Source organism: Artemia franciscana, chromosome 3, assembly GCF_032884065.1.
Source record: "Artemia franciscana chromosome 3, ASM3288406v1, whole genome shotgun sequence".
Lineage (NCBI taxonomy): Eukaryota > Metazoa > Arthropoda > Branchiopoda > Anostraca > Artemiidae > Artemia > Artemia franciscana.
The window spans coordinates 42,759,714-42,782,360 of NC_088865.1; the positions used below are offsets into that span (position 1 = coordinate 42,759,714).

At 33.5% G+C, this 22,647-nt stretch overlaps 1 protein-coding gene across 2 annotated transcripts in view; it reads right to left on the bottom strand.

The window, feature by feature from the left end:
* Positions 1-21,594, bottom strand: part of LOC136025284 (neuropeptides capa receptor-like) — a 141,034-nt gene extending 119,440 nt beyond the window's left edge. The window contains exon 1 of one of the 2 annotated variants that reach the window (XM_065701169.1): positions 20,525-21,594. In XM_065701169.1, the coding sequence (XP_065557241.1) occupies positions 20,525-20,795 (271 nt within the window). In that variant the 5' untranslated portion in view covers positions 20,796-21,594. The remainder of the gene's footprint in view (positions 1-20,524) is intronic. The other variant, XM_065701170.1, reaches the window with a different exon arrangement.
* Between the last annotated feature and the right edge of the window lie 1,053 nt (positions 21,595-22,647).

A 22,647-nucleotide genomic window follows, 5' to 3' on the forward strand; every position in this document is an offset into this window, starting at 1 on the left:
CTGCTTTTTCAGTTATGCTTTTGAGAGTTTTATCAGACACAATTGCTCGTTACTCTTAGTGCATTTTTTTAATAATAGATTGTTTTACTCGATTGAAACTTCAATGTGCTATCGGAAATGAAATAAAAGCGAGAGTATCATTATGGATAGAATATGGTACGCCTTTATATACGTTCAATAGTCTTTCTTTTCTTCTTCACTACGCAGAATCTTACATTTATATTAGAGCCATTCTTGAACAAGCATAGCAATGTACATAGTAACAAGACACTTTAATTGTGGAAATGATTGCGTATCGCACTTTTATCCTGGAACAAGAAATCGAACAAATGGAGGCTTTTTATTGTACATATAAGTTTTATTACACAAACAAATCATTATTTAAATACAGAAAAAAGCAACTAAAATTCTACAATGGAAAAAAAAACGTAAAAAGTATGAAAAAGGAACCATGAGTAGAAGAAAGGTGGGAACCCCTAGCAAGCGATTCCAGGGGGACTAGTGGGGGGTTTTCATTTAGAGGTAAATTTAAGCCGCATAAAGAGATTTTTCTAAGAAGTCTTAATGAAAATACATCGTTTATACTACTCTGTTAGACGCACCCGCAAGAAAAAGAAATATATTTTTTTCATTCGGTTATTTCTGATAGGTTTTAATGAAAATGCCACGCTTCTTTGAACCAAGACTATATATGTTTCATTTTACCGTGGCAAACTATGGATGGTACACTGCACCTTTTGGCATCCTTCATCATTTTGATCATTTTAACAAGAAAGTATCTTGAAATATCTTGAAATATCTCTCAAATCTCTTGAAGTGTCAAAGCTACTGGAAATGTCAAAGCTACTGGAAATGTCAAAGCTACAAAATCTTTGAGGTTTTCTCACGTTAACTAGAAAATGACCTGACTTTAATAACCTTAATTCACAATCCAGAGTGAAGTTCTTGGGAATATACTTCAACTGAGATTTACTAAAATATACGAATAAAAAAATATCATAATTCACAGTAAAAATCATAGTAAAATTCTTTATTTGTTTTCGTTTGGCTCCTTTATTTAAATTAAGAGAAATTTAATCGTGATTTTAAACAACATTTATTTTACCTTTTATTTTAGTTAGAAAATACATTTTCGTCTCTTTAATTGTAATTTAAAAGAAGTTCAGTTTATCAAATGAGGGTAATGAGCAGCATTAAAACTCGAAACGTACAGAAATTATTCTAAAAATGGCCTGTTCTTTACGCGTTTAATAATGCGTTTAACCAATTCTTGACAGGGAGCCTTTAACTGGGAATCCTAAGAAAAATCCAGTTTGTACTAAAAAGCGATTGAAAACACCCGAATCTATTTTAACATTGAATGAAACGTTTGAAAAAAAGTAATTAAAAATCTTGTTGCTCAAAGTAAATACAAATAAATAAATCCTTTGATTGTTAAGTCATTCATAAAAAATTAGCTTTTCATCATATTTCTCTTCGGGGTATAGTTTGAGAAAGAAAATCCTGAAATTACAATTTCAAGAGTAAGCCTAGGAGGCAGAGAGATAAAAAAAAACAAGTAATTTTTTTTTGAAAGTCATTGAAGTTATGAAATAAAGTAAAAGTACTAGAAAACTGGAGAGAGAAGACCTGAATCACACCTTCCCTAACGCCCTAAGGGCCTGCTTGGTTTATTTAATATAGGAAGTCTTTTCAATTTCATCTTTCTTGCATTTAATTTAGATTAAATTTTACTTTGCCCAATTTTAAATTCCGCAGAGAAATGCAAGTAAGAAAATATAAAATTAGAAAGAACCCACAAATAGATAATAACCACTCTCTTCAATTAATAGCTTGAAGGTTTGAAAGCCTAAGAAAGACTGTTACTTTAGACAGTAAGGTTTCAAAAATTGATAAAACATGAAATCGCAAAAAAAGGAAGAAAACAAGGACAATAAACAGCCAGTGAAAAATTGAAAAATTATGCAAATATTTCGGTCAAAACACTTTCACTGTAACTCAGAGAGGGTCGCCTTATTTTAGTTTTGTGTTTTGGTTTAAGGTTTGGTTTTTTTATGTTTTATCAGTTTTGTTCTGCACCGAGGACAGTCAAGCGGAGGTATTGACAAAAATATTTGCATAATTTTTCAATTTTTTCACTGGCTTTTTATTGCCCTCATGTTCTTCCTTTATTCGCGATTTTATGTTTTATCATGCTTAGCCAGTGTGGTCTCAGAAATTAGTTTCAAAATTAAGCTTTAATTTACTATAGCAAAAAAGTAAGGTTATAGTTTAACGTGAATAATCGTTTATTTGAAACAAAAATAATCGATTCATCAGTCAAAGCCTTATTCATAAAATGAAAACTATAATCTGTCGAAATAATGAGTCGTCTATAGGATAAGGCCAGGATTTACGCATAGGCCCAACAGGCCCTTGCCTAGGGCCAAATAACACCCAGGGGTGCAAAAAAAAGCGATTTTTACCTTAATAAAAACTTGACTGATCTGGTTATGTCTTCATGCTTAATGCTTAATGCCCTAGATTTTTCACTCAAATTCTTTCGCAATAGATTAACGGTTACTAGATAACTCTGGCTGTTAATGCTTCCAAAGTGCCATTAAAAATATGTGTTCAATGGCTGTGAATTTGAAAAAAAAACAAGTTATGTGTCCCTCTTCACGTAGACTTCAAACACCTGCTGTACTTGTGTAAGTGCACTCCTGATTCTTATATTATTATTATTTTTAGACACACCAAACTTTTTTACACAAAAATAGCTCAGTTTTTTTTGTACCAGCTCACTAAACTTTTGAAACAAAACTCATTAATTGTGAAGATTATTCTTTTATTAAAACAGATGAGATTATAAAAGCATCTATAGAGTTGCGGAGGCTTCTGAAAAAGAGAATGAGCATCGGCCCAAAGACTACCCTAAGTGTATGCTTGGGCGGTATCCATCATGGATCGGAGGAAGGAAAAACACTTCTAAATAAACAAAAACACCGCAAAAAATGTTTACATACAAAAATAAGTTTATTCGATTTAATTACTATTATCCCATTTTTGGATTCTATGACAGCCCTACTCCTCCATTCCATGATAGCCCTGCTTCTAATGATAGCCCTATCCTGTAATTCCACGACAGCCAGAAGGTGCAGGTTACATCACTGGGAATGTTTTCAGGTATCTATTACGTTACAGGGAAATGTTTTCTACACGAAACATATTGAAAAACCTAGGGCTGTAGGGAAAAACCTACGAGACCCTAGAAAATCAGGTTTCCCTTGGATGTTACATCATTGGGCTTGCATGTTACGTAATAGAGTGTTTAAAAAACCCAAAAGAGCTGGTGCTTGTTTACTTCATGGATTATTTGCATGCTACTTAATAGTTTTTTGATTCTTTAAAACAAACCTACTAAACCCACCAAATCAAGATTTCCTTGGATGCTACGTAATAGACTTTGGGTTTTGCCCAAATATTTTCTTTTTAAAAACTTCAAAGCTTCTTTACTCCAAGGTTTCTGAGATTGTTATGTTTAAAAAATCTGCAAATGCCCCTTCAAGTAAAGTTAAGGTCCTTCCATCATCGCAATATTTTCTTGCTACTCTGCCATTTCGTGTTAGCAAACAAGGGATTTTTGCCGCCATTTTCCATGGCCAGAACCGTTAGAGAGGCTATTGATTTTCCTATGAAAAAAGACTTTCTATTATCCCGCAATTTCTAGTAAAACAGAAGCGCCAACCACTATTTCTCTAAAAAGGATTGAGTAATTTTCTATTGTCTCCTCGGGGCATAAAAACGGGTACTAGAATGAGATTCCCCGCCAGTCTCCAATTAAATTATGGACTTAACATATCAACTTTTAAAAACGGATATGCCTCAAACATATTAATAGGAAAGCCTTTCTTTCTATTTATCCCCCCCACCACAACCAAAGAACTGCAATAATGCTGCCCAAGTAAAGAGCAAAGTAGGAACAATGCTTTTTTTTTTACCTAGTACAGAAGGAATTATCGTAGAAACTTTGGAGGCAGCTCATTCGATTGGAATTGAAAAGTTCTGGTGACCTTTATGAGAGTTTTCAAACTTGATTGGATGGCGATCAGCCCCCCTCCAACGCCCCTTAATTCCCCAAAAATATCCAATCTTAATTTCAAGATGACCATTTTGCTCGGCATTGTTGAAAGGCCCCAATTTACTATAGCAAAAAAGTAAGGTTATAGTTTAACGTGAATAATCGTTTATTTGAAACAAAAATAATCGATTCATCAGTCAAAGCCTTATTCATAAAATGAAAACTATAATCTGTCGAAATAATGAGTCGTCTATAGGATAAGGCCAGGATTTACGCATAGGCCCAACAGGCCCTTGCCTAGGGCCACATAACACCCAGGGGTGCAAAAAACAGCGATTTTTACCTTAATAAAAACTTGACTGATCTGGTTACGTCTTCATGCTTAATGCCCTAGATTTTTCACTCAAATTCTTTCGCAATAGATTAACGGTTACTAGATAACTCTGGCTGTTCATGCTTCCAAAGTGCCATTAAAAATATGTATTCAATGGCTGTGAATTTGAAAAAAAAACAAGTTATGTGTCCCTCTTCACGTAGACTTGAAACACCTGCTGTACTTGTGTAAGTACACTCCTGATTTTTATATTATTATTATTTTTAGACACACCAAATTTTCTTACACAAAAATAGCTCAGTTTTTTTGTACCAGCTCACTAAACTTTTGAAACAAAACTCATTAATCGTGAAGATTATTCTTTTATTAAAACAGATGAGATTATAAAAGCATCTATAGATTTGCTTAGGCTTCTGAAAAAGAGAATGAGCATGGGCCCAAAGACTACCCTAAGTGTATGCTTGGGCGGTATCCATCATGGATTGGAGGAAGGAAAAACACATCTAAATAAACAAAAATACCGCAAAAAATGTTTACATACAAAAATAGGTTTATTCAATTTAATTACTATTATCCCATTTTTGGATTCTATGACAGCCCTATTCCTCCATTCCATGATAGCCCTGCTTCTAATGATAGCCCTATCCTGTAATTCCACGACAGCCAGAAGGTGCAGGTTACATCACTGGGAATGTTTTCAGGTATCTATTACGTCACAGGGAAATGTTTTCTACACGAAACATATTGAAAAACCTAGGGCTGTGGGGAAAAACCTACGAGACCCTAGAAAATCAGGTTTCCCTTGGATGTTACATCATTGGGCTTGCATGTTACGTAATAGAGTGTTTAAAAAACCCAAAAGGGCTGGTGCTTGTTTACTTCATAGATTATTTGCATGCTACTTAATAGTTTTTTTTATTCTTTAAAACCAACCTACTAAACCCCACCAAATCAAGATTTCCTTGGATGCTACGTAATAGACTTTGGGTTTTGCCCAAATATTTTCTTTTTAAAAACTTCAAAGCTTCTTTACTCCAAGGTTTCTGAGATTGTTATGTTTAAAAAATCTGCAAATGCCCCTTCAAGTAAAGTTAAGGTCCTTCCATCATCGCAATATTTTCTTGCTACTCTGCCATTTCGTGTTAGCAAACAAGGGATTTTTGCCGCCATTTTCCATGGCCAGAACCGTTAGAGAGGCTATTGATTTTCCTATGAGAAAAGGCTTTCTATTATCCCGCAATTTCTAGTAAAACAGAAGCACCAACCACTATTTCTCTAAAAAGGATTGAGTAATTTTCTATTGTCTCCTCGGGGCATAAAAACGGTTACTAGAATGAGATTCCCCGCCAGTCTCCAATTAAATTATGGACTTAACATATCAACTTTTAAAAACGGATATGCCTCAAACATATTAATAGGAAAGCCTTTCTTTCTATTTATCCCCCCCACCACAACCAAAGAACTGCAATAATGCTGCCCAAGTAAAGAGCAAAGTAGGGACAATGCTTTTTTTACCTAGTACAGAAGGAATTATCGTAGAAACTTTGGAGGCAGCTCATTCGATTGGAATTGAAAAGTTCTGGTGACCTTTACGAAAGTTTTCAAACTTGATTGGATGGCGATCAGCCCCCCTCCAACGCCCCTTAATTCCCCAAAAATATCCGATCTTAATTTCAAGATGACCATTTTGCTCGGCATTGTTGAAAGGCCCAGTAACTGTGTCACCTACTCTTCAGATACAGGACAGGGGCTGTCAATTAAGCAATTCAACTGTTATTTGAATTAAATCAAAACAATCTATGTGCATGCAGATTGTCAAAAGGATGTTTCTCAAGAATGGTCTAGGGCACTAAGTTGGATACTTTGGGGAATACCTAAAGAGAAGATCAATTGATCAAAAGGCTATATGTGCAGTCTATTAACAAAATTACTGCCATTGCTACTACTGCTGTCACTACTACTTCTAATACTACTCCAACTACCTCTTCTTTTACAACTACTACTAACAATAAGAGCAACAGGACGAAACTTTCAGGAATTGCTTAGGGGAAATTTGAACTAAATTAAGACGCTCTATGAACATACAGGTGATCAAATGAACATATCGGCAATAAAATAGCAATGGCTAATTGTCTTAAGATCAAACAGTTCGTGGTAACGAACTGTAGTAAGGAGCGACCCGGCTCAATAGTAACCAGAACTCTAAAAAATGGAATTTTGATATCGATAGCTACATCAAAGGAATCGCATTTTAATGCTGATTTTAAATATATAAGTTTCATCAAGTTTAGTCTAACCCATCAAAAGTTACGAGCCTGAGAAAATTTACCTTATTTAGGAAAATAGGGGAAAACACTCCCTAAAAGTCGTAAGATCTTAACGAAAATGACACCATCAGATTCAGCGTATCAGAGAACCTTACTGCAGAAGTTTCAATCTACAAAAATGTGGAATTTTGTATTTTTTGCCAGAAGACAAATCACGGATGCGTGTTTATTTGTTTGTTTTTTTGTTGTTGTTTTTTCCCAGGGGTCATCGTATCGACCAAGTGGTCCTAGAATGTCGCAAGAGGGCTCATTCTAACGGAAATGAAAAGTTCTAGTGCCCTTTTTAAGTGACCAAAAAAATTGGAGGGCATCTAGGCCCCCTCCCACGCTCATTTTTCCCGAAAGTCAACGGATCAAAATTCTGAGATAGCCATTTTGTTAAACATAGTCAAAAACCATAATAACTATGTCTTTGGGAATGACTTACTCCCCCACAATCCCTGGGGGAGGGGCCGCAAGTTACAAACTTTGACCAGTGTTTACATATAATAATGGTTATTGGGAAGTGTAAAGATGTTTTCAGGGGGATTTTATTTTGTTTGGGGGTGGGGCTGAGGAGAGGGGGCTATGTTGGAGGATCTTTCCTTGGAGGAATCTGTCATGGGGGAAGAAAAATCCAATGAAAAGGGCGCAGGATTTTCTAGCATTACTATAAGAAAACAATGAAAAATAAACATGAAAACGTTTTTTCAAATGAAAGGAAGAAGTAGCATTGAAACTTAAAACGAACAGAGATTATTACGCATATGAGGGGTTCTAAAAATACTTTAGCATTAAGAGCGAGGTATTTAGGAGGTGATAAATACCTTGCTCTTTAGGCAAAAGTATTTCTAGTAATTTCAACTATTGATTCTACGGCCTTTTTGATTCAGGGGTCATTCTTAAAGAATTGGGACAAAACTTACGATTTAGTGTAAAGAGCGAGGTATTAACGAGGGTACAAACCCCCTCGTATACATAATAAAAACATAAGGTTATGAAAGTTTGTTACGTAAGTTAATTCTTAAGTTACGTATATTTTTTACTAATAAAAACGTTCGTTAAAAATTAAAAGTTCTAGTTGCCTTTTTAAGTAACCGAAAAATTGGAGGGCAACTAGGCCTCCTTCTCCACGCCTTATTTCTCAAAATCGTCTGATCAAAACTAAGAGAAAGCCATTTAGCCAAAAAAAGAATTAATATACAAATTTCATTTTAATAATTTATGTGCTGAGAGCCAAAACCAAACATGCATTAATTCAAAAACGTTCAGAAATTAAATAAAAAAAACTAATTTTTTTAGTTGAAAGTAAGGAGCGACATTAAAACTTAAAACGAACAGAAATTACTCCGTATATGAAATGGGTTGTCCCCTCCGCAATCCCTCGCTCTTTAAGCTAAAGTTTGACTCTTTGCCATAATTCTACTTTTTAAAAAAATTAAAAGCTTTAGCGTAATAAAAGCTTTATTGCGCACAGCCCCTATTCCTTTTCAAGGCCAGAACATGATTTGCACTTTACTGAAAAAAAACTACAAAGGAATGTTCATTATCAGTTTAGAATACATATGCTCATATTTACTCCTTAAAATCTTATTATTTTTTATTTATTTAAGTTCTAAAAGTAAAAACAGTTATTTTTTTTAACATAATTTCCCGACATAATTTCCGGACCCCTCAACTACGATGAACAAAATTACTACCTAAAATTTTTGGATGGAGTTGCTAGAGAAAATGACGGGCGTTGAGGGGGGGATGGACTGCTCGAGGGGGAAAGGGCATTAGAACTCTTTATTTTCAATAAAAGTAGCTTCTTTAAAATATCAATGATGATACTAGTTATGAAGAAGCATTAATAGCATTAATAGCAGTAGTAGCACGTACATTTTGCCTTTTTGTCAAGTGAGTATCCCACTAATGAAACCCCTGAAGTTTCCTATTGTTATGATAATCCGTTCTATAAATATTGCTGATGCGCCCGTATCAGCAATCTGTATGCACAAAATATGCTTTGATTTAGCTCAACGTTTTCCCTCAGCGTTTCCTCATGTGTTTACTTCAATATCCTAAGACAGGATAACACGAAGTAGGCTAAATAATAATTCAAAATAAAACAAGCAAAAATAAACATTGATGAATTAACTTCTTAAGACTAAAACTTAATTTGCACTTTACAGACAAAAAGATACATTTTACGTGTTTTCACTATTTCGACCTTGACAAACAAAAAAATTTTAAGACCACGAGGGAGAAATATGAGTATTTGGATATCATTCTTTTTGGGTTTATTTATTTATTGACGGGGATTTGTGGTAGCTTACGTTTTGAAGATTATTTGACTTGATTTCTACTCATTCCTGTTTAATGGAGCTCTTTACTTTTCTTTGAAAAACTAGCTTTTTGAATTATTTTCTGTTCATTTATTATTAACATGGTCTTTTTAATGAAAAAAAAAATAATTTGTAGCGAGTTGTAATTAACTATAAGTAAGGAGCGACGTGGCTCAATGGTACTCGAAACTAAAAGATAGAATTTAGATATCAAGGGGCATATCAAAAGAATCAGTTTATCATACTGATTCCAAATATATAATATTCATTAAGTTTTGTGCTGCCCATCCATTGTTACGAGCCTGAGAACATTTATTTAATTTTCAAAAAAGGGAAAACACCCCTTAAAATTCAAAAAAAATATTCATGTAAATGACACCATCAGACTCAGCGTATCAGAGAACACTGCTGTAGGGTTTTCAAGCAATCTACAAAAATCTTGAATTTCGTATTTTTGTCAGAAGAAAGATCACGGATGTGTGTTTATTTGCTGCTATTTTTCCCCCAGAGGTGATCATATCGAGCCAGTAGTCCTAGAATATTGGGAAACAGCTTATTCGAGCAGAAATTAAAATTTCTAATGCCCTTTGTCAGTAATTAAAAAGATTGGAGTGCAAATGGCCCCTTTTCCATGCTCTTTTTTCCCCTAGTCATCCAATCAAAATTCTGATATAGCTATTTTTGTTTAGCATAGAAGAAAGGTAAAATAAGTATGCCTCTGAAGATAAAATGACCCCCCCCCAAAACAAAAAATCTTTGGGATAGATATTTAAGTTCCAAAATGTACCGATTCTTTACAGACATTTGGGGGGGATCTTTATCCGGGGGTGAACTTTCCAGGAAAAATTTGTACTTGGAGATTTGACAGAATTCATATGATAAATTATATTTATTTGTCTTACTTTCTCTTTACTAACTCAATTTTGCATGAGAAAATAAAACGAAGAAATTTTCAGGGAGAAATTTATGGAAGGGGAGATTTTCAGAGTTTCTGGAAAAACGAATAAATATTAAAGTCTTTTTCAACTGAAAGTATTCTAAAGAGAATTTTTTCAGGCTGAATCTTCAAAAAAAAATTATTGGGGGGGGTTGGTGAGGATGAAATATCCCGGGAGAATTTTACGAAAAGGGAGGGGAGGGGTAGTGTTGTGTTTTACAAGGGAAGAAACTTTCTACGAATAAGTTTCTCGTGAGGGGAAGCAATTTTACATGGTGGGTGAGCAACATTTTACCGACGTTATTCGAAAAACGATGAGAAATGAAATAAAAAATCATGTTTTTGTCAATTTAAAGTAAGCAGGAACATTGAAAGTCAAAAACCAAACAGAATTTATTCCCTATTTCAAGGGTTTGTTAAAAAGTGCTTAAAATTTTAGCGTGATCAATAAGGCACTAACGAGGGCGAAACTTTTATATACGGAATGATTTCTGTTTTTAGGGGGGAGAGGTTTAATGTTTCGCTTTACATTTTCAGCTACCAAAATTGTTTTTTCTTATTTAATTTCTATAAGAATCAGGATTTTGGCTTGCTATTTATGGGCTGGGGAGACTTCTTCAACAATTTTTAATCCTGACACAAATTGTCTTGTTTAGTTTAATTGTAGACTCCCCAAGTTTACCTGAAAAATAAAAGTTAATACAATCCCCAAAATTTTTTGTCTATACTCTTCGACAACCTGGATACATTTAGATTATTTTTATTTATCTAAAAGGTAAGAGCAAAAGTAGTAATAGTAGTGGCACTGAAAGTTTCAAATTCCTTTAGTCGTTCACGATATATTGCTAAGCTGTCAAATTGGCAACCATACACACAGTGCCTTTTGATTTAGTTTTAAAGCATAGTGGGTCTACTGTATGATTTTGTGTGTGGGGGGGGGGGTTGACAAACCCAATATCCCTAGAGACATGGTTACTGGACCGGTCTATTATGCTGAAAAAAATAGCTATCTAAAAAATGTTGACTAGATTTGTTAGAAAAACGAATTGGCTTGGGAGAAGGGCTGCTTGACTTCCAATCTCTTTCGACTCATAAATACGGCACTAAAAATTTTGATTTCCAATCGAATTTGCTCCTTTAAAAGTTTCATTGATATTCAAAGCTATTATATTGCTTATTATATTGCTTATACGCCCCTTTAAAACCTCTATATTTTTCGTTTAATTGAACCCCTCCCCCCTATATGTTCACCCAAAAGTTTCACCTTAATACCCTAAGCGTCATTAATTACAATAACTCTAGTGGTTAGCCAGCACTTTCTGGCTAGTTCCAAATCCACCACACCTTCCCCTTAAAGGTCTCCCAATGTCAGCCGTTCTTGAGATATAGCCTTGTCACCTTTTTTTGAAAATTTACATGCTGATAGTTCGTTTTGACTCAGTTCAACATCCACCTAAATTTCAATCAGTTCGTGGTAACGAACTATAAGGAGCGACCCGGCTCAATAGTTGCCAAAACTCTAAATTACGGAATTTTGATACCAATAGTTACATCAAAAGAATTGCATTTTAATGCTGATTTTAAATATGTAAGTTTTATCAAATTTAATCTTCGTATCCATCAAAAATCTTCGTACCCATCAAAAGTTACGAGCCTGAAAAAATTTGCCTTATTTTGGAAAATAGGATAAAACACCCCCTAAAAGTCATAGAATCCTTACAAAAATTACATCATCAGACTCAGCGTGTCAGAGAACTCTACTGTAGAAGTTTCAAGCTCCTATCTACAAAAATGTCGAATTTTGTATTCTTTGCCAGAAAACAGATTACGGATGAGTGTTTAGCCTATTTGTTTGTTTGTTTGTTTTTTGTTTTTTTTTTCAGGGGTTATTGTCTCAACCCAGTGGCTCTAGAATGTTGCGAGATAGCTCATTCTAACGGAAATTAAAAATTCTAGTGCCCTTTTGAAGAGACCGAAAAATCGGAGGGCACCTTGGCTCTACTAAGTAAATAATTAGCAAAACGGTTCATTAGATTTAAATTTTGAGCTGTGCCACGTTTAATAGTAATCAGTTAAATTTGTGGGCAGTGAGTTTGCATTCTTCTTTTCAACTAAGTCGAGAACGTAACAATTTTGTCTTTGGAGACGACTTAATCCCCCAGAGTCCCCGGGGGAGGGGCTGCAAGTTTAAAAACTTTGATCCTTGTTTACATGTAGTAATGGTTATTACGAAGTATACAGGTGTTTTCAGGGGACTTTTTCGCGCTGGGTCGGGGAGGGGGGTTATGTGGGAGTATCTTTCCATGAAGGAATTTTTCACGAGGGAAAAAAATTTCCATGAAGGATTTTCTAACATTTTTTTTTTTTAAACAACAATGAGAAAACAAATAAAAAAATTCTCTCAGCTAGAAGTAATGAGTAGCATTAAAATTTAAAACGAACATAAAATATTACGTATATAAAGGGGTTTCGTCTTCTCCACAATACTTTGCTCTTTGCGCTAAAGTATTTTTAGTAATTTCAAGTATTTATTCTACGATATTTGTGGTTCAGGGGTCATTCTTAAGGATTTGGGATAAAATTCAAGGTTTAATGTAAGGAGTGAGGTATTGAGAAGGGGGCAAACCCCCTCATGTACGTAATAAAAATACACAAATATAAAATTTCATTACGTAAGTTAATTCGTAAGGTACGTATGTTTATTACTAACAAAAACGTTCTTACAAACAAAAATCTAGTTGCATTTTTAAGTAATAAAAGATTGGAAGGCAACTAGGGTTCCTCCTCACCCCTTTTTGTTATCAAAATCGTCCGATCAAAACTAGGAGAAAGTCATTTAGCAAAAAAAAATAATATGCAAATTTTGTTTTAGTTATTCATGTGCGGTGAGCCAAAATCAAAACATTTATTAATTCAAAAACGTTCAGAAATTAAATAAAGAAAAAAACAATTTTTTTTAACTGCACGTAAGGAGCGACATTAAAATTAAAACGAACAGAAATTATTTCGTATGTGAAAGGGGTTCTCTCCTCCGCAACGCTTCGCTCTTTACGCTAAAGTTTTTTTTTTTAATGTTTGAAAAAGTACTGTTGTGACAAAGAGTCAAACTTAAGCGGAAAGAGCGGAGCGTTGCGGAGGGAACCCCTTTCATATACGAAATAATTTTCGTTCGTTTTAAGTTTTAGTGTCGCTCCTTACTTGCAGTTAAAAAAAATGTTTTTTTATTTAATTCCTTGCAAGCTCCGCCTTATTACTCTTAGTGCAGTACGAATAGTTGTAGTAGCATTAGCAGCAGCATATGCATAGCACTTTTGTCTCTTTTAACATCCACTTCAACGCACGCTGAAAGTTTCAACTTAATACCATCCACCAAACATTTCAAAAAATTTTCCCTTTATTAACCTTAATTTTAGTAGTGAAATTAGAAGCATCGGCAGCAATAGTAGTAGCAGCAGCTTTAGTGGCATTAATATAGTAATAGAAGTGGTATTAGTAGTATGAGCAGATGCAGTAGCATTAGAATAAAAATATTTTCTTTTGATTAGTTCAATATCCCCTGTTAGTTTCAATTCGACACACCGGTCTCTTCCTAAGATGATACTGTTCGTCCTTTTGACAACCTCCTTACGGACGGCGTGGTGTGATTCAGTTCACACCCCCCTGAAAATTCCGCGAGAATCTCAACTTCATACCCTTAGGCATAGTTGTAATAGTAGTCAGAGTAGTAGTAATAGGATTAATAGCAGTAGTATTAATAGTAATAGCGGTAGCACTAGTAGCAGCAGTAGTAATAATGTATTGCCTTTTTGTCGGTTGATTATCCCTCTCATTGAGTCCTGGAAGTTTCAACTTAATAAGAATAGTCAATGCTATGAAATTACAATATGTCCTTTTGATATACATTACATTCAAATGCCTACCGAAATTTTCCTCTTAAGGTTCTTAGCCTTACATGTAGTTGTAATAGAGGTAGTAATTGAAATAGTATTAGTACTAGCAGTAGTAGTAGTATTCAATGTATAAGTATTAATGTTATTAGTGTGTTGTTAGTGTGCACATATTGCCTTTTGGTCAGATGATCCTCCTCTTTAAGGATTGTCTTAAAGTTCCAACTTAATACCCAAATCAATTCTTGATTTGCAGTCCTTTGACAATGTTTATATATACAGGGTCTTTTGATTTGGTTCAAATTTCCCGTCGATATTGTAAATGGGTTATGGTAGTAGTAGTTTTCGTAGTAGTGGTAGCAATATTAGTCGTGATAATTGTAGGAGTAGTGGTAGCATGCAAATACTGCCTTTTGATCATCATCTTATCACTTTCAAAGAGTTTCAAATTAATTTTCATATAGGATGCTTAAATCATCTGCATAATCCGAGTCTCGGAGAATTAAACTTCGCTGTTTTATTCTGTGTCGTCCCATTGCCTTTGTTTTGCTTCTTTGGCTAAAAAACTTTTTTACTTCTTAGCTTTAAGTCTGAGGAAGTAAAGCTTTATAATTTCACACAATATGACCCTAAGCTCCTACTAATTTGCAATAAATATACAGTTCATCACTATGCAGTTTATTGTTAGTTTTTATTTACTTAACAATCAAAAAATTTCAGACGAAAAGAAAGAGAAAATGGTTGAGAGTCTAAAAAATGGCTTCGCATCTTTTTTTTTCAAGTATAGCCGTTTAGCTTAGACCCATCGATTTGTTTTATCCTTAATGTCCGTTGTCCTTCTCACTGTTCATTTTTGTCTGCTTATTACCTTTTCTGAACACCGTTTTCAATTACTTTTTCAGATCATCCAACCATTTTAGCCTATGATTAAATAAAAAAAACGAGTTTTTTTAACTGAAAGTAAGGAGCGACATTAAAACTTAAAACGCACAGAAATTACTTCGTATATGAAAGAGGCTGCTTCCTCATCAACGCCCCGCTCTTTACGCCAAAGTTTGACTCTTTCTCTCAATTCTTCTTTCTAAAACAGTAAAAAACTTTAGCGTAAAGAGCGGGGCGTTGATGAGGAAGCAGCCTCTTTCATATACGAAGTAATTTCTGTGCGTTTTAAGTTTTGATGTCACTCCTTACTTTCAGTTGAAAAAACTTGTTTTTTTTATTTAATTTCTGAACGTTTTTGAATCAATGCATGTTTTGATTTTGGCTCTCCGCAGAGGAATAATCAAAACGAAATTTGCATATTTTTTTTTTTGGCTCAATGGCTTTCTCATAATTTTGATCGAATGATTTTGAGAAAAAGAGAGCGGGGGACGAAGCCTAGTTGCCCCCCGATTTTTTGGTTAATTAAAAAGGCAACTAGAACTTTTAATTTTTTACGAATCTTTCTATTGGTAAAAGATTTACGTAACTTATAAATTAGCTTACGTAAAGAACTTTTGTATTCTCATGTTTTTATTACATATATGAGGGGATTCGCCCCATCGTCAGTACCTCGTTCTTTACACTAAAGCTTAAATTTTATCCCAATTCATTAAGAATGACCCCCTGAATCACAAAAGCCGTAGAATAAGTAGTTGAAATTACCGAAAATACTTTAGCGTAAAGAGCGAGGTATTAGAAGGAGGTGAGCCCCTCATATGGGTAATAATTTCTGTTTGTTTTAAGTTTTATTGCTGTTCCTTACTTCCAGCTGAAAAAGCTTTTTCACTTTTATTTTTTAATTATTTTTTTTTTAAATAATGCTAGTAAATCCTGCTCTCCCTTCATGGAAATTTTCTTCTCCCATTACAAATTCTCGAAGGAAAGTTCCCCCAGCATATCCCCCACTTCTCAACCCCTCCCCCAAACCAAAAAAATCCTCCTGAAAACGCCTGTATACTTCCCAATAACCATTACTATATGTAAGCACAGGTCAAAGTTTGTAACTTGTTGCCCCTCCCACGGGGACTGTGGGGGAGTAACTCTTCCCCAAAGACATAGTTATAAGGTTTTTCGAATTGATATTTTTCATATTATGAAAATCTTAAAAAATTTAGGGCATTAAAATTAGTACGGATTCTTGATCTTCCAATCAACATCCGAATTGGATACTATTTTTAAATTACATATAAAAAGGTTGTTTTTTCTTGGAAGACACTTATTTTGCTTAATACGAAAAACACTTATAGAAAACAGAGTTTCATATAAGATACTTTCATTAATCTAGAAAATGACTTCAATTGTTCACGTCTCATATATCTCCGCAACAAATCTCGTGGGATTTGAGCCAACTCTATGATAGAAAGCAATCATCAAGGAACTAAATTACTAAGATAGTTTGCAAAGCTTACAAAAAAAAAGCCGATCAAAAAATAAAAAACAAAAAGTAAGCTGCAACTGTGATTTCTATGGGCTCATTGCTTCCTATTACACAAATTGTCCGTCAGCTTTAGATTAATTTGTCCTCTTTTTTTCGTAAGTGTCATCATCTCATGTTGACAGATGTTGATATTTGGTGTTTAGCCAATTTAAATTTTGAAAACTGGAATCCTCTAATTAAAATAAACAAGTTTTCTTCAACTAAAATAAAAGGAGAAACATTAAAACTTAAAATTAATATAAAGTATTACGTATAGGGGGGGGGGTGCACCCTCTTCGACACTAAAAGCTTCTTATTACTGTAATTGAATGAACCTTGTGTTTTAGGAGTTGCTCTTAAAACATTGGGAGAAAATTCAAAGCGTAAAGAGAGAGATGTTGAGGAGGGGACAAACAACCTTACATGCGTAGTAATTTATGTTCTTTTAAAGTTTTAATGTTGCTCCATACTTTCAGTTGAAACAACTTTTTTTTAATTTCTGATCGTTTTTAAATAATGCCTGGAAATCTGCTCCACCTCCAAGGAATCCCTCCTTCCTATGGATATATAGGAAGGAGGTTTCCTCTATATCCATAGGATATATAGGAAACCAGGTTTCACCAAACCTGGTGAAAATTTACCCTAGACAATTACTCTTAACATCTCCAAGCGTGAAACTGAAGCAAAGAGAAAGTAGCACATAAGAAGAATTTTGTTTAGGAATTCTTGAAAATTCCCCCTGTGTGAAATTTCTCCGGAAAATATTACTCCCTGTAAACGTCCCTCCCCATGGAAAATTCTCCCCGTGGAAAATCCACCCTGAAGAAAATTCGCCACTCCATCCGAAAAATGTTTCCATACTTCGCAAAAACAAATACTATACGTAAACAATGGAAAAATAAATAACTAAAAGACTTTCCCCGAGGACTCTGGGGAGTCATGTTATCTCCAAAGACATAGTTATTAAGTCTTTTAACTTTACTGAATTTTAACTATGCTTAAAATTTTGATCAGACAATTTTGAGAAAAAAGGGTGTGTGAGTGGGCATACCAATGACCCAGGAAAAATAAATTTTATCTAGTTGAACTTATCTAGTGCTGAGTGAATATTGAAACAAATCGAAAAACACAAACCTTATATTTAGAGTCAAATACTTTAATTCTTCAGCCAGGGATAACAAAAACAGCAGAAATATAAATTATAATAGCCAATAACAAAAAGTGGCAATCAAAGAAGAAGAAAATTAATAAAAACAAACTTTTCAAAGAAAAGTAAAGAACCATTCTTGACTTATAATATAAAGAAATTTTATGAAAAGATTTGTACTTTTTTACATAATCTGGCGTAATTCTATATATAAAAAAATGTCCATGGAGTGTAGGGACTCTTTATTAATTCAGTAAGGGTTACAAATGAAAGTCTTAGGTGATTTCGTAAAAAAATTAAAAATTGTCTTTTTCTAGAAAAATTGAAACTTAGAAAATGTTCTGAAATAATTGACGTAATAGCACAGTAAATACTTGAATAGCGACCCCAGGAGACATTAAGGAATCCTAAGCCGAAAGGCATAATGCACTAAGTATAATGAACAAAATCAAGCAGTCCTGGCAGGGTCTAGTCGACAAAACCTAGAAAGACATGTTTTACTTATTTTAAGTTGTCATAATTATGTGGAAACCCTTTGATTTTTCCAGATTTTTGACTTGTTCACATTAGATTGAATTACACTTAAAAAAGAGGGAAGAATTTTAATTATTAAAAAAAAAGACAAATTATAATTAATAAACAGAGAATCAAGTAATAATTGACACCGCAGATCTTACTATAATATATGTATGTATATATATATATATATATATATATATATATATATATATATATATATATATATATATATATACATATATATATATATATATATATATATATATATATATATATATATATATATATATATATATATATATATATATATATATATATATATATATATATATATATATATATATATATATATATATATATATATATATATATATATATATATATATATATATATATATATATATATATATATATAATGAAAAAATCATCAATGTAACAGCACAAACACAAAAAAAAAGAAAAGAAAGGAGATAGAAGGAGAAAGGGAAAACTGTTTTCCTAAATTAGAGGCTAATATAGACAAGCACTTGAACGAGGCCTTAACTTTACTCATCCATACAACCACATAGGTCAAACAGCATAGCCATACACAATCAACCATAAAGAATAATCCATGGACAGGCATTCATGTCGTCAATAAGTATTAGTCGTCATTTACCAAACAATAAAAACACTAAAGACAAATAATTCAGAGGCAACAACCCAACGCAAGGGCTCATCAGGAGAATACACTTGCCTATAGGGTTTCGGCACTTTAAATTCTCTACCCAGTCAAATGTTGTGCCTACCACAGAATATCCATGGCATCCTCGTTTCAAGTATCACCCCCAAAATACATGCCTATGAAAGAAAAAACCAGCAAATGTAGAACAACCAAGTAACACCAAAACAAACTTATCCTGTTAATATATTCCTCTTTTTAGCAACAATAGGTAAACTAAATGTGATAAAATTTACCAAATCACAAATATTAACACATTGCAAAAAACCTGAATGAACTAAACAATTATAGAATTCATCTTTACCATGGGTCTATTTTTAAAAAAAAATCCGCTCTATTAGAAGCACAATTTAAAATAAATGGCGCTGCATCATCTTTTCGCGAACCTCCGAAATTAGCCGATATATATATATATATATTAATGCCGCATTTCCAGAACTGTACTCCTTAGAAATTTTTGGGTCTTTTATTTTGGTAACTGCACTTTATTTTAAGTGAATGCATAGAAATTTAAGAAATAATTAGCAAAATGGTTCATTAGATTTAAATTTTGAGCTGTGCCACGTTTAATAGTAATCAGTTAAATTTGTGGGCAGTGAGTTTGCATTTTAATTCTCCATTATCAGGGCTTCGAGATTAGTGAAAATGTTCGGTTCAACCAAACAACTTCTGTATTTTTAATTTTGTAGAAATAACTTCCAGGAATAAATTAAGATATTGACTCTACTGACATTCTATAAATTGCTGATAGCAATACAAAAATGTCAGTATTTCCAATTATTTCAAAATTAGATATAGCTAGAAATAAAAAAAAAACACTTTAAGACATCCTAATAACAAATAGCCACATAAAAAAAAAATCGCAATCCAGTAGTCCTCGCACACTCCAACTACAGACGCACTAATCAATTACATGCTATAGATGTACATTTTCTCACCAGCAAGCGTTCTCTAAGGTGTTTTAAAAGATGTAAAATCGGTTAATTAGAGCCTCGTTTCATTTACTATATTAGTCAATTAGTAAGCAGATTTGGACGATTTTTTTTTGTATTTGTTTTTTTTTTTTGCAACTAAGAATTCCTTGTAATTAAAATATCAAAAGAGTTTTTGGCAAGATTTTCGAATTCAAAAGCACTTGCTTCCCTTCCTGGTAAAAGGCTTGCATGGTAAAAGCAAACCCTCTGAAAAATATGATGATTCATTTAGAGTTTCCCAGATTGAATGAGGCAGAAGTTTATTAAAATTGTCCAACCAGATGCTGTATTTTTAGGCTGGAGTTCACTTTTCTTCTTTTAAAAAGCGACAAAAGGTGTGACACATTCACAAAATGGTTTATTTCTTGTTTGCCTACATGATTTTGGTCTACCTCATTGTTTTTACTGTTCCAGACCTCATCTTCCAGAGCATGATTGTTTGTTTTTAATTTCTTGTACGGCTCACGTTATAGCAACTTCAAATATTCTGCCAAACTATCCATTCTACTTGCAGAAGCCTTTGAACTTTCTTAGTTAAATTTTTGGTAAATAAAATGCTAAAAGTGAAAACTTTTTAGTTGACTAAAAATCGTCAAATCGAACACAACTTAGGTAGGCTTCTCTGTTACCATGGACTGCAGACATTTGTTTTTCCCTGACAAACTCCTTGCTTGCCAGAAAATATTCTTTAAGGTATCTGAGAGGGGGTAAAAATATTAATTACGGTTTATATTATTTAACATCTATTAAAAAATTTGAGCTGTAGGTCCAGGATACTAAACACACAAAATCATGCGTTACTTATTTGAACATTCAAGAATTCTGAGCAGATCCTCAGATTTTGCTAAATATTGGATAGTTTGACCTTCATTTTTTTTCTAACAAACAACTATTAGGCTAGTCAAAATTCTTACCGATTAATAAAGTCAATACATCTGCCATGGCCAGATTGAACAAATAGTAATTTGTGGCAGTTTGCATGTAACAATTCTTTGCAATGACTATACAGGTGGCGCAATTTCCAAAAACACCAATCATCAATAGTAGTAAATACGTAATGGTAACCGGAATAAGAGTATAATAATCAAGTCTTTCTTCACCAAGATTGAGTTCAATGAATTCTCTTACACTCAAATTGTTTAAATCATAATCATCTTCCAAGATTTCTTCAAATAATTCGTCCATGATTCTATGTTTCTAAACCACAGCGCAAGTGGCTTAGTTTCTAGTGGCTAAAGCTTCTAAGCCACTATGCCACTACCCTTCTCGCTGCAGCGTTTTCATTTGGAGTAAATCTAATTAGCTGATGTTGATTTTTAATATTGTTACAATCGGATTTCTAAACATTTTCACTACGTAGGCACTGCGCTATAAATGCCTTCCATTTAGAATTTTCAACTTGCTGCTAAAAATTCTCGTTGATTGTATTTGCTTTCCTCTGTGACAAATTGAGGTATGCTCATTTTTGTGAGAGAAATTGAGCATATCAAAAATTATAATATATATAAGACACAGAAGCATATATAAACAAAAAAAAGTATTTTTGAAAGTAGAATCAGTCACACAAAGAAGCTCTTTTCTCTTTAATGATAAGACAACTCATACGAGTATACACTTTACAACGATTTTCGAAGTTTGACTCATTTTTTTTCAGAAACTTCTATCGCCAAACCTTTCCATAAGTGGCCAGTTAAAATAATATTTTCTTAGCACTGCTATAACAAGAGCAATTATTCCATTTCAATTTTTAACAAAATCCTTTCCAACTTGTTCTTTCAGTTGTCTCTGAGATACACTGGAAGACATTTCACTTCTAGAAATCCAAATGATAGAGTCTCCCGGTAAATTAAGGATATCACAGAAAAGCGCATACTCTTGTGAAACTAAAAACCAAACAAAACACAGGTCTGCAATGAAGGCACATATAGTAGATCAATTATCAACCACAGGTTGATTATACTTCGCCTTGCCTTTAGCGACAGCTATCTTTTAGAGTTAGAACGCTTGTTTTGTTATTAGATAAAATGAATTAGCTTATTTTCACATGAGAGAGAATAACAGCATTTAAACGTTATTTGAGTGAAAATAATCCTAGACGTAAGTGGAGTGGACTCCCTCTTACTGCCTCCACTCTAAAATAAAATAAAAAGTGTATATAAACTTTTTCGCATGCTGACAATGATCCGCATCGTGCAAGAACCGGTCTCCTCATTCTCTGCCTTTATTCAGGAGTGCGTCACCTGTTTGAGGGCAAATCGTCCGCTAAATAATTAGTGACACCGGGATTCAATCTTACGGTTACAGGATTGCAAGTCCAGTAAATCAAATAAAAACATTACGTATAGCCAAGACTAGATTGATTACTACTACAAGTCAAAAGCGTTATGATTTTTGATAAATTTGAAAGATAAACCATATTAAAATCTTATAAAGATTTTATATTTATATATATTCATTCTTTAAATCTCTGAGAAATTTTGAACACATAAGTCAAATTTGATTTTTTCAGGCTCTGGAGAACACCCAAATAAATAATGTCCAACATGAAACACACTATAGCCGTTAGTTTTATTGGCTAGACGGTCTTCAGAAACGCTTCAGTTTCATGAAGTGTATCAAACAGGTTCGTGGTAACGAACTATATGTAAGGATTGACGCGGCTTGATAACATTAGATACATGAAACGAATTATTTTTTTTACGTTGATTCCAAATATATAAAGTTCATGAAGCTGAATGTTTGCTCATTTTCACAAAAGAGGGGAAACTACCACAAAAAGTATTGCGGTCTTAATAAAAATCATACCATCAAATTCAACATATTAGAGGACCTTATTCTAGAGGTTTCTAGCTCCTATGTACACAAATATGGAATTTTTTGCCGGAGAAATGATCTCGGATGCGTGTTTATTTATTTTTCTCCTACGGATGACATTATCGAACCTGTGGTTTTAAAAGATTGGAAGAGGGCTCATTGGACTGAAAATCAAAGTTCTAGTGCTCTTTTTCTGTAACAAAAATGGTTGGAGAACAACTAG